At 46.4% G+C, this 16550-nt stretch overlaps 1 protein-coding gene across 2 annotated transcripts; it reads right to left on the bottom strand.

The window, feature by feature from the left end:
• Positions 1 to 217: 217 nt before the first annotated feature.
• CCDC167 (coiled-coil domain containing 167) lies at positions 218 to 13204 on the bottom strand. 2 transcript variants are annotated; one of them, XR_012652502.1, is made up of 5 exons: positions 13085 to 13204; positions 5726 to 5820; positions 3253 to 3305; positions 857 to 1044; positions 221 to 392 (listed from the first exon to the last, which is right to left on the bottom strand). XR_012652502.1 is itself a non-coding variant. In XM_075042949.1 (4 exons), exons 1-4 carry the CDS (start codon positions 13121 to 13123, stop codon positions 941 to 943), a joined length of 291 nt encoding a protein of 96 aa, XP_074899050.1. In that variant the 5' UTR covers positions 13124 to 13204; the 3' UTR covers positions 218 to 940. The 2 variants fall into 2 exon arrangements, 1 of the variants encoding a protein (XP_074899050.1); XM_075042949.1 differs by having other exon boundaries at positions 218 to 1044.
• Positions 13205 to 16550: the final 3346 nt, after the last annotated feature.

Raw genomic sequence — 16550 nt, 5'->3', positions numbered from 1 at the left:
CAAAGGAAGCAAACACTCAGGTAGATTTCCAGGCCACAACAGACCAATAACCCACTGCTGAGACCTCGCTGACCAAGTAAGTTAAGTGCCTAACCCAGTCTAGGCTTACTGTGGTGCAATGCGTACCAGCAGGGACATGGTAGGATGAGAATAAAGTAGTGGCTGAGAAACATGTTACAAAACAGGAAAAAAAGAAAACCAGGAAGTTACAAGGTCAAATTACTTTATTTAAAGCCTTGCAGAGGCACTTCCATCCTTGGGAGTCGATAGTAAATTCTCTTCTGCAAGTGTTGATTCTCAGAGGCACAAAATAGCTACCAAGCTCTGATGCACTGGAGGGGTAGGTAGATCTTCTCAAAGCCCAAGCACTCAGATCTCAAGTTGGATGGTATCTGCTTGCAGAAGAAGAGATACCTACCTCTCATCTGTTTTTGTGCAGGTAGGATTCCTTTGGTCGTGTAAGTCAGTGTGGAGGAGTAAGCATCTTTGTTTAGCTCAGCTCTGGGAACACATGGAGTCTTTAGGTCACAACACCCTTTGATTCAAAGAGCTTGGTGTCCTTTCAGCTTATGGCTGAGTCACAGGAACCAAAGTGGTGGCCTGTATTCTGACTGGGCTAGGCAGAGAGCACTTGTCTGCAACCATAGAGGTCCTCTTCAAAAGGGAGGATGTATTGCCTTCCTGCATATTGGGTAAGATGGCACCTTAAGCTCTGCTTGACCCTATTTCCAATTGCAAGTGTGCTGTTATTTCCGGTTTGTCTTCTGTCCCCCTCAATTCTCAGGAGAAAAAGCTTCCCTACAATGAGGCTTGGAAAGGATAAACAAGAACAGCAATTTGAAATGCTGATCCTCACCCTTGGGGGAGGCACAGTAGAGAGAGGCGGAAGAGCTCCTTGCAGGAGAGTCATTTGGTCAGCAGGGAGAATTCTTGAGTGCAATCACATTGTCCAGCAGGCGTAAATAAGAGCAATCAGCAACCCCATGGCCACAGCAAGGGCAGCATTCTTGCGGTTTTCCTTACGAAGCATGCTCAGTTCTTTCTCTGGGAACAAACAAAAGCCTTGCCTGTGAATGTTCTTTTGTCTTGAAGCTACATCTCCTTTCAAAACTGTCTTAAAAGCACAATGCTACCTTGGCCATGAGCAAATCTGGGATCAGTATGCAAAGCTGCCAATTACAAGATGTGCTGAACAGGAAGTAAACTAGCAGGAACCCTTTCATTTGCTAACTCTTATCCTGTCAATCTCAGTAGCTGTGCTTGGAAATACTTCAGTGCCAGACCAGTTCCTGTTTGCAAATGACCTTGTTCTAGGACCTTACTAAGGACAGAATGGGTCATTAGAATAATTGCTTGTTCCCTAAGAGAATGAAGATGACAGAGGTTAGAGAGCTATTTCTACTATCTTCTACACATAACAGCCTGACACCTTTTGCTAGTGCTTAGATTTACTTAAATACAACTGTGGCCACCTTTGAATGTTGGCAGAATCTGTGTTTCCTTGTGCTGCAGAAGGATGAGTGTGGAACAGGTCTGAGCCTGGACAGTCATTCTGTTGGAGTCTGCAGCTTTTTAGAGACAGGTCACTTTCTCTGGCCCTGGTTTTCAAAAGAAGAAACATGGATGCAGAGAGGAGGAAGTGGCTACCAAAATTATGGAGTCCTACTGATGTCCATTTCTGTTCCATTTGCTTTACTAAAGATGAGAACCCCATTCTTGCTAGTTCTGTTCCACAGGACTTTGCTGGATGGTATAGGCAAGAAGCAAGGCCTACAGCATTACACATTGTATGGCCAAACAGCAACAGTTATTCTGCAGGGCAAAGTTGGGTGCAGACTGTCTCCAGAGCCAGACTGCTCTTGCTGCTGAATTCAGCTGCAGTGACTGCACAGGTTACTGCCTCTAGTTTGCACTAGCAGCCTCCAGCAGGAATGCCCTGGTGCTGCAGGTTTCCAAACTGCTGCTGGTATCAAAAGAGGCTTTTAGCTGTTCTTTCTGCCCCCATTCTTCACATAGTACAAGCATTCTCATGCAACCACAGAGCAAACTGCTTGAATCTGCAAGGCTACAGAGGAGGTGGTAGGGGCAAGAGGTCACATAACCCCAAGCACAGCAGTGCCAGCTTAAACTGATGAAAGCAATGCCATTGTCAGAAACTGCAGTTCATGGCCTCAAGTGTCAGCTGGAATAAGCAGAGATTTAATCAGAGACCACAGCAGTGATCTAAAAAGACTGTGTGCACATGCACTGTCTGTTCTGTTAGAGGAGAAGCAGCCATCACCATCAGGTGAGGCTGTTGGTGCTGTCTGAGCAGCCTGTCAGATTGCTCTGTTGATGCTAGCAGCAATAGCTGACTGCTGGTAAAAGGGTGGCAGTGACATGCAGAGTCTTATGCCTCTGCTGTCTCTAGTGGTAGGCCCTTAGGGAACTGCTTTGGATCTGTTTAAAGTAACTGTTAGTCTTCTGGAAACAGTCCTTTAAATGACTTAAAATTACAAATTTGCTGGCCATACCCCAGCTTTCAACTCTCCAGGCCTAAAAGAACACTTGTGCTTCTTTCCCTCGTGTGAGCTCTGGTGCTTGCACTGCTGCAGAGTGCTGTTAAACAGTTAACACACTGATCAACACCAGGAGCCTGAGACAGGCAAAGCAGCATCCCTAGTGGAATGAAACTGCTGTCAAAGGTGTGGTAGCTCAGAGGGACTCTCATTTTAACTGTCTACAGCAGGACTTGCAGCAAGGAAAGACCCTGGCTCTCTGGAATTGCAGGTGGCACATCAGTGTGAAGCCCTGTGCTTGTGTGTTGAACAGCCCCAGACAGTGATGTAGTGAGAACCTTCCCCAAGGAAGGTATACTTTGCTACACTCCAGACAGCACTTGCCAGCTTGCTTAGCAAGCCTCTATTAAAAAAGAAAAAAAAAAGAGAAAAAAAAAGAGAGGGAGGGATGTTAAAAGCCACTCAAGTCAATCTGTTGGCTAAGATTATCCAAGACTGGTAATTTGGGGTATGTGAAAGAGGCATCTTTCCCCCCTCATTAGCTGATGCTTCCCCCCCCCCATGATAGCACAGCTCAAGCAGGAGGCTAGACTCCTATTATAATATGCTGACTAGGTTTCCCTCAGTCTAGCTCCCCTTGGTTGAACCTAAATTCAAACGCAGAAGTCAGAGGTGGCAGGAGCTTGAAGATGAAGCTAAGCTGCAGCACTGATCCCATCCAGCCCAGAGGGACCATTTTTAATGAAGCTCTTACCATAGTTGTCCGCTTTGGTCATTAGGAAGTTTCTCTCTCTCTCCAGTGACTTTCTGTAATGAGAAGAGGAGTTCATTACCTGTGAGGCACAACACAGCCTATTTCTTTGCTTATATGAGGGAAGAGAGACTGTCCCACTGCCGGGGATATCTGCTTACAGAATGAGCCCCTCACCCTGTACTGTGGAGAGATGACAGTTTAGAAACACCCAGCTGTGCAAGAGAAGAGATGCAGCAGTTTTAGATTATTTTTTCCTTCCCCCAAACTGCCTCATATCTCTCCTTTCAGGACAGTGTCAGTGTATGCAAGCAGGCTAGAAAGGGGTCTGTGTGTGAGAGCCCCCTACTCTGTTCCCCCAGGTGGGGTAGGAAGTTCTCCCACAGCTACAGGATGGGGCAGGGCCCCTACATGCTCTCTGCAGGATGCTGCCCCCCCAGCACATGTGGCTCAGTGCTGGAATGCTAATTCTTCTCACCAATTGAAGCTGGGAGCCCTTTGTCAGAGGTATCCAATTTACACAAATTGATCAACTCAAGGAAACAAGCTGAATCCAAGCCCAGTAACAACCAGTTAAACAACCTGTTATTAGACTGAAGACTCAGGATAATAACAATAAAGAGTAAGTCAGGCCAACCCAGCCCTTGTCTTGCACTGCATGACATGATTAATTAATACACAGTTTAAAATACAAAAGCAAAACAAATTGCCTGAAAGCAGCAGCTTTTCCATTATGGCAGTGAGGACATGGTCACTCCTTTCAGACTGCGCATATAAATAAACATGCACTAACAAATTATCTCCTGGTTCAGAGCAGACAGAGAAGGCAGTAAGTGTAACAAAGTTTGTTGTTTCCCTTGGGGCAGAGCAAGAACCTGTAGGAGGAAAGAGATCCAAATCTATGTGTACAGCTAGTTAAGTAAGGGATGGCAAGAAAGCAAGCTATGTCAGAGCAGCAGGAGAAGAAACAGCTCTTAAAGGCAACTGGGGAAAGGCAATGTGGAGTGCAGCCAGGAGGAAGTGAGAAGACAGATTTATCAACATGACTGAGCTGCTACTTAGAAACTTGCCTTGTGAATACAGTCAACAGAAGAGGCTTTGAGAATAAGACATGAAGAAACCATGACAACTGAACTTCAAAATGGGAAAGCAGAGCTCTCCTTTGTGTACTGGTCACTGAATCAATAATTTTGATCATGGTACCTTCCTCCATGGTTTTTCAAATGGTCTGGATTAGGGCAACAGAATTTCTGTTTCCATCTCCATGCAAACTGTAAAATTCAGAAAAGGCCCCAGGAATCCCTATTCCTTATTCTTTGCTCTACACCCTATATTTCAGAGAGAAGTCATACAGATATATTCCATCCCGTCAAGTTACCCCAACTGTAGGTTTGGTTGTTGGCCACCTAAGTACCAGATAAAGAATACAGTCAACATAAGAATAATTTAGGCCTAGAATAGGACTGTTGAGATGAGGAGCTAGAGAGACGAGGGATAGGAGGACGCAAGACCCTGTCCAAATATGCATGGGGATATAGAACCCCAGTAAAGGGCAGCAGGGGAAGAAAAAGAGAGAGAGTGGAAAGGAGGAACAAAGAAGTTAAGCTGAGGCTGCTAAGTATCAGGGTGTGGAGATGTCACCACTGCTAGGATAATTTCTAACTGGGTTCTGTAGGACAGTACTGTAGAGCAGACACCAGGACCAAGAGGACCTATGATTGAGCTTCCCAGCCTTTTTTGCTAGGAGCAGAGCAGTAGGATGTTGGTGACTGAAAGAACGTCCTCAAGCGGAAAGATTTGAGAATCAGCTGGGAGATGTAGGATCTCTTGCTTCACACTAGAGAAATAGCAGGTTCTGCCTGTGTCTGCTACAAAATCCAGGTTGAAGTCCTTGCTTGAGTCCCAGCTCTAGAAGCCTACAGTTGCCTCTTCTATGTCAGTGACAGATTTCAGGGGAATTGTCCCTCTTCCCTTTCCCAAGGAAAGCCAGTATGTCACTGCATCCCTACATCCAGACACATTTGCAACACAGGCACAGGTAAGAGTAATTTCCCTCAGCCTCTTTTGCAGTTGCATCCTAGCCTGGTTTGGCGCCCTCGGTAGTAGTTGCTGGACATCTCCCCTGATTGAAGTCAGGCAGCTTCAGCAAGGCTTGAGTAGCAGTCTGCAGTGAACCTTTGCCAGACTCACAGAGCTGTTCCCTAGCAGGCCAGGAGCCAACTCGGCAAATGAACTGGCACGTTTTGGGCACTGCTTGGCAAATGAGGCTGTTGACAAGATAAAGCTCTCTCCGTGTATCACTGAACTACTCACCCTGGCAAGTTCCTCAAGTAAGCTCCAAAGGTGGGGGAAGAGACTTTTGTCATGGGGAACCACACATTCCCATTCCTTCAAGAGTCCTTGCTCAGTACTACAGCAGGATGATAGCTAGCTGAAGTACACAGCCACAGCTGTGAAAGGAGAGGGTCATCAATACCTTCCTTCAAGGCTGAGCTTCTCCCTGCGCAGTTTAAGATCCACCTCCTCCATGCTCTGTCTGCAACGTGCCAGCTTCTCCTCCAGTCCATCAATCTGAAAAACACCACACCAGTCACTGTCATTTCCTCTCCCAGCTAACATGGATCCATCCCCACTCAGATGGGAAGGGTGACAGCTCAGCCACTCCACCTCCTTCCTCCCCAACTCAAGGGAGAAACAGCCCTAGCTCTGTGTAGACATCACAGCACAGAGAGCCCAGATCAGGCTGTATTATACCCCAGGCAACTGTGACATTGTAATCCCAGACAATGCCAAGCCAGCTATAACACTTCTGCTTGTGTCACTGGCCAGCACCTTTTTGCTAAGATCTGATCCTGTTCCAGTCTGTTGTAGTTTCTTTGCATGTGGCTCCACAAGCAAAGATGTGATCTAAGGCATCTTTATGCAATTAAATGAGGATAAAATGAGAGAGACTGGCCTTGGCCAAAGCCTGAGGGACAAGGTCTTGATTTAGAGCTGTGAACAGATGCAGTTCATGGGACGTGACTACAAAGCACCCTAAGCTGTCTGGTTGGGTAAAGAGAGGACAAAGGTGAAACACTGATACCTACCATCTCTTTTACTCAACTAAATCTACAACAGCAACAGCAGTCTGCACAGTATGCTCAAGAGAGCATTCACCACCGCCTCCACACCTCTGACCTGTACCAAGTTTTGGCAGCAACATGTTCCCATGCAGAAAACCACTGGTGTTTTCTCCTTGTGTCTCCTCGTCAGGTTTCCTAATGGCCACCCTCCCTCCATGTCCTCCTGTGGAGGGGAGTAACTGTGGATATGTACAAGAGGGTTGATCTACTTGTGTGCAAACTGATTGCCCAGAAGGGAATCCTACCACAGACAATGGTTCTCCTGGGAATCATTCCTCTTTTCTGCCTGGCAACCAGAGCATAGACATCTTTAGGAAAACTCTGACTTTCAGGCTTGCTTCCAGCAGGAAAACCGTGGGACTAATCAGATAATATGCACAAAACATCCTAGCCTGAAAGAAAATGTCCTTGGTGCCCTGAGGTGGCAATGACCTCTCTTTTTAGCTACTTAGTGCAACACTCCTGCTGTGTCTGGTTCTCCAAGTAAGGCCAAGGCTGGCTAGATGGCTGGCAGCATGCCTCTCTGTGGTGGGAGCCTTCTCAAACCAGAAGCTAAGAGGCAGCACGGTCCCACGTAAAGTACTGAAGTGGAATGACACACCAGCTGCCTGGACATCAGCCTCAGAGGTGGCCCAGAGCACAAACACTCCCAAGAACAGTGATACGGGAAACAAAATCAAAGGCAGTGATCCCTAATTACTGCTGCTTTGGGGGATCAGCTCCATCCTGAGCTCATTAGCAATCTCACACCTTCTGCTCAGGAAAGGCAGGCAAGCATTATAAACAAGCAGGATGGGAGAAGAGGCTTAACATAAAGGGAAGAACAAAGCAGACCACAAAAAGGAGTTTAGCCAGTCAGCTGAATAGTCTCACTGCAAGCAGCACAGCAGAGCTGGGGAGGGGGCCACATATAACAAAGCTCAAATCTTTGCACCTTACCAGATACCAATTTCAAAGTCCCTTGTTATTAGGCAACTCTGCCAGGGCTGTTGAGATGCCAAGCTTCCCAGACGTGGCTGCATAGCCTGCCCTGAGCCCAAGGGGAGCACCAAGGCACATCACCTGATCCCAGAGCACAGGGCATAGCGCTTCTGTGTTTGGCAATGCTTGGGTTTGCCAGGATGGGAACACAGATATTTTTGAAGCATGTTAGCTGAAAATGCATTGGGTCAGGGCAAAGTTAATTGTCCTCCACCATATCCAGCTGTGCCAGTTAAGAATGTTAATTCCAGCTGCGCATCACTATCTGTCATCCACTAGAGCTCAGTCAGCAAGATGCATTGCTCCAGTCTGCTTCAGGGCCAACCAAGGGCTTCATCCAAGTCAGTTCTGACCATGCTTATCAGCAAGTTAATTTAATGGCAGAGGACAGTGGAGTGGAGGTTGGGTGTCCGTCCAGTCCAATTTAAGAATGACCATCTCCCTCACCAGTTCCTACCATTTGCAAATGGCTGTGTCTCTGCTCCCTTATCTGTTGGAAACCCTCACATACACACAGAGCAAAAGGTACTTCAGCATGTATTACCTGGCTCCTCTGTAGCCAGTAAACTTCTTACAATGCACCATACCTCCTCTGGAAACACATTTAAAAATCATGTTAAATAACACAATTTAATGAGAGCTTTGGTTAGTCAGCTGCCAACCTCACCACTAAATTATCCATGTCATTGCACTTCCTATCCTCTCCTCCAGAACTGCTCCTCCTGCTTAGTTTGCAGTTGCTCTCACTAGTACATTCTCTGCCCATACTTCCATCCTTTCATGAGATGTAACAAGAGGATATTCCACCAGCTCTGCCAATGCTTTTACTTTCTGCTGACTAAAAATCTCCAGATTCCACATAATACTTTAAAAGTTTCAACTGGTTTTACTGCTCTTAAATCAAACCCATAGTTTCGGTCCCCTGCTGGAGAGCAATAATTTGCTAATAAACCACATGCCCTAGAACTGCATCATCAGCTTTGCTGAGCTGGGGGCACAAGAGACAGAAAATAATAAAAAAAAAAGTAAGGAAGGAAGAACAGATTGCTGAATGAACAAAATATTTTTCCTCCAGAATCTATTTCTTTTCTTCAAGCTAGTCTGGGGCATTAGGGGTTGTAAGGAAAGACAAGAGTGAGGATTCCCAGATGTTATCCATTCACTGTGCCTCAGTTCCCCTACTTATAAATTAGGACAATATTATCTGCCTCCTGAAGGTGGCTCATTTACACAAGGAGCCTCAGACACCAACCCAAACTATGGGCAGAGCACTGTCTTGTTATGTCAGTGCCATTGCCTCACTTTGGATTTAGGATCTGTTCCTGCAAGCTAGGAGTCTCTCAGCTGCTCAGCCATTCAAGTAACCTTCACTGTAGGGCAAAGGAAAGAGAGAAACAGAAAATAAGCACAGGGAGAAACCAGAGCAATGCCTGGGAATTACCGATTACTCTCTGGGCTGCTGAGGAAACTCCCAGGGGTCTGTAACCTGTAAAGCTGTAGCACAAGAAAACCGGTTGAGCTTTGGCATAATTCCTTGCAGCAGCTCTCTAGGAGAGCAATCCTAGAAACAGGTGCACACCTGAGCTTGTTGTGGATGGAAAGCTTTCCCTCCTACTAACTAATACATGAGAAGGTTAGTTGGGGTATGTACCTAGGCCTCCTGGAAGCCCACATAAAAACAAAGAGCCAGGTTCACTTAGCTGAACCATCACTGCACATCACACTGGTTTATCTTTTTAGTGGCAATCTCAGCACAGTGGCTTATAAGTTGCAAAGACAAACCCTTGCTCCTTCTCACTCTCCGTGCCATGAAGAAGATTCTCTGGGACAGAGCTGAACTGCAGCATGCAGAAAGCTCACATGGCAACTCCTCAGGTTCACATGGCCTGCAGCAGGGACACATGACTTCACTTGAAGCAACATCTTTAAGTAGTGTCAGTTAAAAGGGGCAAGTGAAACAGGTGCTTCACAACCAGGTAGCAGCTTGGGGCACAGAGAGCTACCCTTCTGCTCCTCAAAAGCCACTCCAGAAAGTCAAGTCTCAGCAGCTCTGGACGCACACAGGGATCTAAGACCAGATGCCTCCCTTGCTCCACAAGGTATGACAAGGCATTGAGCCATTTTTGTTCAATTCTGGCAATACTCGCTTGCAGTCTAGAGAGCTTTTTAAACCAGGGGGACCTGGAGCGGATTTCAATCCAGACTTAAATGCTTATTACAAATCTCATTTGTTGGGACCATCTTGAGCAGGGAGCCCAAAATGGCTTACATAAAGGCAGAGACAAAAAGAGAAGAGAAAAAGAAGCAGCTTTGCTTACAGAGTTGAGCTGGATCCCTTTTAATACATTTAATACATGAATTAATAAAAGCTTTCTTTCCAGTAGAAAGGCTAAAAGCGCTTTTCAAGAACTGGCATCCACCCTCCGCTTTTATGAATTCCCTAATTAAGATACTGGCAAAGAGCCATATCACACATACGTCAACATCCAACAGCGTTAGGTAATGAGGTTTTCGTCTTCTGACCCTCATAAAACAGATCAAAGCCAACTGAAGAGGTGGGGGCAAAGAAAAAAAACCTTCCCCGAGCAGTCTTCTCATGCCTTGTCACCTGCCAGCACACTTGAGCCGTTCTTTTCACAGAAGAATTAGTGGTTCCTGCATCCACAAATTTGGCTGGATTATTTAAATCAGTCCAGCAGAGACGAGTTTTGTTTAAATTCAAATGCTAACTTGTAGTTCATGGACACACTTCCATTTTCATCACACTCTTGGAATCATTTTGCATGCTGGCAAATCACTTTGCAGATGCTGTGCGCACAGTGTGCTTGGAAATATTTAGCAGACAAGCTACTACACAGTAGAGGATGATCCACCAGCAAAGCCTAAGAAATGCTGCAGAACAACCCTCTGTGTTGGTAAAGGAGAAAGGTCTGGATCCTACCTGCATCTCCTCCTTCAGCCTTGCAGACACTATCCAGTTAGCCCACCCTGCCTCAGCTCAGACCAGTGGCTTTGCAGGACAGCACACAGACATGACCACATGGCACCACCCACAGCTTTTTGAAAAATCCTGCAAGAACAGCTTTACTGAGTAAAGACTATGTTGGCCTTTTCCCTATTCATTATGCTCTTGCATAGACACTGATCAGCCACTGCCTTGTCAGAAGCAGCAACATACTTAACAATACTTTCTCCAAACACACACTTGACATTTTGCAGCTCAGGCACTGCCTGAGTGCAGGGTGTTCTCTTTGAATTTAAAAACCCCACTTTTTTGTTTCCATGAATTTTTTTCAGTTGTTGTCTGAGCCACAAGTATATTTTTAAGGGTTACAACATCCTCTGGCAAGGAGTTTCACAGCACAGCCACAGGTTATGGGAAGAATGAACCCCTCTTGTTTGTTCCGAGCTCATCATCTGCTAGTTTCATTTGATAGCCCTAATTTTGTATTGACAGTGAATGTTCATTCTTTGTTTAAAGTTACAAACAGCATGCAGAGGATACAGACCTATACTAGGTCACCTTGCAGTCATGTTTTCAAGCTTAAAAGAACCTGGTATGCTTAGTTGTTTCTTGCATAGAAGTTTTCCACACCTTTGATCATCCTTGTCACTCTCTTAAGCTCCTTCCATTTTCAATATTTTGCTACAAAACAGACCAGTCTTCCTAGTTTCATTTTCCTGACAAGTTTCCTCAAGGAAGTTCTATGCAGCTCAGCATTATCAATAGAACTGCCTGTTGAAAGACTACAGAGCTATATGAAAGAAGCAGCCTGAGTTTAAACCACCACATTATGGAGACACATTTGTATCAGTTTAAACCAGGTCATATCAGTTACAGCTGCAATTTGTAAGTGGAAGCTAATCTGATAAGTGTCTATATAGAAAGTTACATTCATTTAGCATCATGACTTCAGTTAAACAAGCATGACTCTGCCTAGATTAGGCCTTTCAAACCTAGCCATGCATCATGTCATAGTAAGACTAATTTGGAAAGTTTTCTTTACAATCATAACAGCTCAGAAGGTAACACTGAACCAAATAAAAGTTTAAATTACAAAATCAGTATCTTGGTTGTCATGCATTCTGACACCTGAAACACAGCCCTCTCTTCCTCTGGCTTAAAAGGATATTGTTTTCTTCCTCCTAACTTCTATTCAGTATCTTTCATATCACTGCAAGGGAGAAGGATTTTATCTTTTAGTAGTATCTTTGCACCGAGAGGTTAAGTTTGCACCTATAACACACAGAAGAACAGTAGTTTTATAATCCTTTCAAAAGTAGCGTGTTCTATTGTGACAACTCCTAAAAAAAAAAATAAATCTAAAGCTACCACAAGTCCCCAAACACTTTGCCAGAATTTTCTGTAGCAGCTAAAATCAGTCCCTTTCCATTCTGTGACCAGCATGTTCCTGACAGGCTCACCCTTTTTACCACCTCCCTCTGGTAGGGTGGTACGGTGGCCCCTACCATCTCAACTCTCCTTGTCTGTCACATCTCAAGCAACCACCACCAAAAATTCATTATTTCAACTCTCACTGCTAGGTTCACTGAAGAGAAGCTTGGACAGTCAGCACACTCCCCTCTGCACCCCCTTTGGTGGTTATATTTGGGTTGGAGTATCCAGAAATGTCTGTTTCAAGCAGAACTAGATGAAATAGACCAAAAAACTACTATAAACCGAACTCCCATTCATATTACACAGTAGGACACTCACCTTTACTGGCTAATGAAGCACATATGACAAGCCCCAAGTCCTTCCCCTGGCCTTTCCACCCTGGCTATCTTGGTCTGCTGTACATATGCTCACATGAAAGACTTCAGGACAGAGAGGTGACCAGCGAGATTCACTGGATTGATTCTGTCCCATTTCAGCCATCTGTCAGGAAGGTTCAGGCTTTTGCTGTCCCCAAATTATCCACAACCCACAGACTTTAACTATGGGCTCTCCACTGCCTCCTCCAAGTCAGTCCAGATAGCACTGTTCAGTGCAGGAGCCAGAATGAAATATGCTTCAGAGAGACCTTAACTAACATGCCTCAGTTTGTTTATACAAATACAAAGCTTAAACAAAGCTTACCAGCAGACCTCCTGCCACTCAGGAAATTACAAAACACCCAAGCACAACAATAAAAAGACAGCTTTAGAAGGAAGGCATACTCTTAAAAACCAGTCTTTCCCCCTTCTCCTTGCTGTGACTTACAGGCACCTCACATGACCGTTTATTGCTGGGTTCCTCAAAGCAGCAGCCCATGCCCAGCACACTGCTGACTCTCCACCGCACACACACAGGCCAGGCTGTGCACAATTTGCTAGCCAGGAGCAAGAGCTTGCCGCAGCACCCTCCACAGGCACACACACTCACTGCCTCTCCCTGCATTGGTTCAAAGACTCAGCAGAAGCAAGGGCACCAAACGCCATCGCTCGGTCAAAGGCCTGGGACAGAGGACGGGGCACCGAGCTTTCCGATCGCGGGAGGGCCCAGCACAGGCCGTCCCGCCTCGGCCACCTCTGCTGCCATCGCACATTAAGATGGCGGCCGGGCCCAGCACCAGCGCAGCCCCCGCTGCCCCGGCCCTCCCCGACACCCACCGCTCTCCAGGGAAACGCTGCTTCCGCAGCGAGGGGGGGGGGGGGGCGGCAGTCGCCTCGCCTCGCCTCTGCTAAGCCCAGCCGTGCCGTGCCGTACCCCGCGGCGTCGCCGTCGCCACCGCCCCCCAGCCCCTCACCTCCCGGGCCACGCTTAGCCCCTCTCGCCTCCTGCCCATGGTCCCCGGCCGGAGAGCAGTCGCGCATGCGCAGGCTCCCACGCCGCTCCATAGCCCCAGCGCGTCCGCGCGGCTGCCGCCATCTTTATGAGGGGCTGCGCTGTGGGGCGGCCGCCATCTTGGTGAGGGCGCTTCTGCCCGGCCCAATTCGGCGAGGCAGCCCGGGGGTGACGGCAGCTGTGTCAGTTTGAGCCCGTTTTGAAGACAGCCGAGGATGTACGGCAAGGTGGTGGCCCGCGGCAGTCAGAGCGGCGCCTGCTGCTTTCTGCCAGCACTGGCCACAGCCGGCTCTGCCTGTTCCAGCAGCGGTGGATGAGGGATGGTTGGAAAGGACCATCAGGCTGGGAGGCCGAGGTGGGACTTCTTGGTCCCCCTCAGATCTGCCTTGTCCTGCCTCGCTACCCCTCAGAGACTCCTGCTCCCTCGAGCGGGGCATTGGCAGGGGGTCTCCAGTGTGCTGTCTGGCCAGGCATGCCCTCTGGGCCTGTCAGAGGGCAAATCCGGACCGATTAGTTGGTTTTCCCCCCAAGGGGAGCCAGCTCGATCCTGCTTCGAGTTTCTGTGCTGCACAGGCCACTCCAATCCAGCTTTTGCATTGCTGGGGGTCTGGGCTCACCTAGGAGGAAGGCAATCTCGCAGAAAAGCAAGGCACCGACAGGACCGCTGTTGTGCTGTGTGTTACAGTCACTGAGAACTTAAGAAGGTAGTCCTTGGGGCTTCCTTCCCAGACAGTAGCTTTATGATAAAGCAGCTGCAGGAAAAGACAGCTGTTTCATCTACCAGGAGATAGCACTTTGTGCACTCTAGCCAGTTCATTGCAAGATGCTAATCACAATGTTATGTATGCATGGCAGCTTTTGTCCTGACCCAAGAAAGCTTTTTATGAAACACTGCTATCTTGTATTAAAAAAAAAAGGCAAGAAACACCATTGAAATGCACATCTTCAGGGTAGGACAAGACTGCTACATGACAGAGAACAGCAGAGCTATTTGCTGACCAAAAAAATGGAAGGCTGGGTGGCAGCAGCATTTACTGGACACACAGACTGAATTTTCATTTTGACTAAATACCCTCTGCTGACTGAAATTTTGCTAGGACAGCTGTACTTTTCTCTGCTTCCCAATTTGGTACTTGACACTATGTTATGGAGCCTATACTGCTGAATCCAAAGGAGCCAGAACTCCCACCTCCAAGATGAGACACAGATAACTGCTTTCCAAGCAGAAGCAGCTCAGTCAGAAAGCAGTTAAGCTAAGTAAGACCCAGCCAGCAGCTCTGGGAAAGCACAGCACCAGGGGGAGGGAGAAAATGAAGAAGCAGGAGAACGTTATTTTCTTCCCCTCTTAGACAGAAGACTTGCTTAGTGAGTGTAAATACAATCTTAAAATGCATAGAGCTTTGAAGAAAACCCATCTGTTATGGTTTGCAATGGGATGAAATAGCCATCAGTTCAGCAGAAATGTTTTCTCCTTTACAAAGGTGAGTATTGATTCAGGGAAGGACTGTCAATTCTCACATACACACTTCTCCACAGAGACATGCTATTTTGCAGGCAGATGAGTGTGACCTTTGTTGTCACATCTTTCGGGAAGACAGAAAAGGGGAACTAGTTCCTCCCTCACAAGCAAGCCACCATTGCAAGCAGCAGTTTTCAATTCACGTGGTACTCTTCCTGGCCCTCCTGAATCCATCAAGCTGATAACCTCATTATGCCTGTCACCTGGTCTTGGGTCTCCTGGTTCTGCCCTCAGCTGGCACCCTCTCTTCAGCCTTTCCTGTGTTACATCTTCATTTCCTTTGTAATGTCATTCGGGTCATCTACGTGCTGATGCAAGAAAGAAAAACTGTTCCTTTCCCTCACCAAATTTTGTAATCCTTTCCTTCTTGAACCCTGAAGAACAGATCTGGAAGTTTTTCACATGCAATGACATCAGCTTCTGTATGTTAGAATGTCCACAGACATAAGTGTGAATTTGAACTACTCCATATCAAGTGGGTGCTGACTGGCCATGAGCATATTTAAGCTGGAAACCAGAATTTTCTAGCTGTGAGAACAATCCGATTATGGAACACACCTCCTGCCAGAGGGGTGAGAGGAAAAGAATGAAGTAGTTTTTAGTAAGCTCTTGAATGGGATAGTCTAACACAAAGCCTGTAAGAGGAAGGTGCAGGATGTGATGATGTATGGGTGAACACCAAATACCATATCCAGTAATAAGAGTGGATAAGGCCGTGGTGAGACCCTGCTCAGAGTCTCTGATTAGGCTGTCCCTACTGTGTTGGGGGTCACACCCCTGCAGCCAAAATGAGTGATGAAATGATGTTAGAAACTAAAAATTACACAAGTGTCAGTCTGAAAGGAACATTTTGAAGTCATGCCATCTACATGCCCAGAGGCAGGGTCAGATACACTGATGACACCCAAGCAAGTGTTTGCCTTACCTGCCCTTAACACACACCAGGGGTGCTACCACCTCCAGAGTACCTGTTACACTGCTCATTGACTGATAGCTGGGAAGGTTTCCCTCCTTTTTATGACCTGAGCTTGTTGCATCTTGATCTATTCTCAGGACACATGGGGAACAATTGATCAGCATCTTATAACAACCTTATATATTTGAGGTACATTATCATATTCCCTCTTCTGTTTTCTCACTGCTGGACTCAATCCTCTCCTTTCAACCCTATGTATTTTGCACCTCTTACACTGTTTGTTACCTTCCTCCAGTCCAAACCTAGGCTGAGCGTCTCTTACTGAGCCTCTCTAACTTGGGAGTATTGAGAAAGCAAAAAATTACCTCCTTTGTCTTAGAGGCACTATGTCCTAGTAATACAGCCAAGAATGAAATTTGCCTTTTCATGCAATACCTTCACAATGGTGATTCATATTCAGTTCATGGTCCTGTAACTCCTCAGTCTTTTTCTTCAGTGCTGTGGTCTATCCAGCTGTTCACATTTCTTTACTCATGCATTTAATTTTTTCCCCTTTCCAGTGCAGTATTTTGTACCAGTTTTATGGAATTTTAGCTGGCTGATTTTGACCTGTTTCTCCAATTTGTCAAGATAATTTTTTTTTCCTATCCTGTCTTCAGTCTTGCAAGGTCTTCCAGACTTGGGGCCAGCTATGTATTTTATAAACATACTTTATTTCGTCATCTAAGTCATTGAGGAAACTAGTTGATAGATCTGGTCAGGCACCCCTGGGACTGATCTTGGTAAGTCCTCCTGGTCTGATGGCAAACTACTAATAACTAGCTTCAGAGGACATACCTGTGACAAATATCATACAGGATTGTTTCAAAAAGCCTTACTACACATCAGGATAGTCTGCATTGCTGGACCTGCTCTCTCCACTATTCTAGTTACTGTGGCAAGGAAACTTAACTGGTTTGAACTGATTTGTTCTTGGTTTTCTCTCTGCTGGCT

Source organism: Buteo buteo, chromosome 12, assembly GCF_964188355.1.
Source record: "Buteo buteo chromosome 12, bButBut1.hap1.1, whole genome shotgun sequence".
Taxonomy (NCBI): domain Eukaryota; kingdom Metazoa; phylum Chordata; class Aves; order Accipitriformes; family Accipitridae; genus Buteo; species Buteo buteo.
The sequence above is the reverse complement of the archived record's forward strand: the minus strand, read 5'-3'. Positions and strand labels throughout refer to the sequence as shown.

Coding starts and splice junctions, on each gene's coding strand:
- CCDC167 (XM_075042949.1), bottom strand. CDS start 13,123: ATGGGCAGGAGGCGAGAGGGGCTAAGCGTGGCCCGGGAG. Junction 5,821..13,084: donor GGCTAAGCGTGGCCCGGGAG/GTGAGGGGCTGG, acceptor GGTGTTTTTCAG/ATTGATGGACTGGAGGAGAA. Junction 1,045..3,252: donor GACCAAAGCGGACAACTATG/GTAAGAGCTTCA, acceptor GTTTGTTCCCAG/AGAAAGAACTGAGCATGCTT.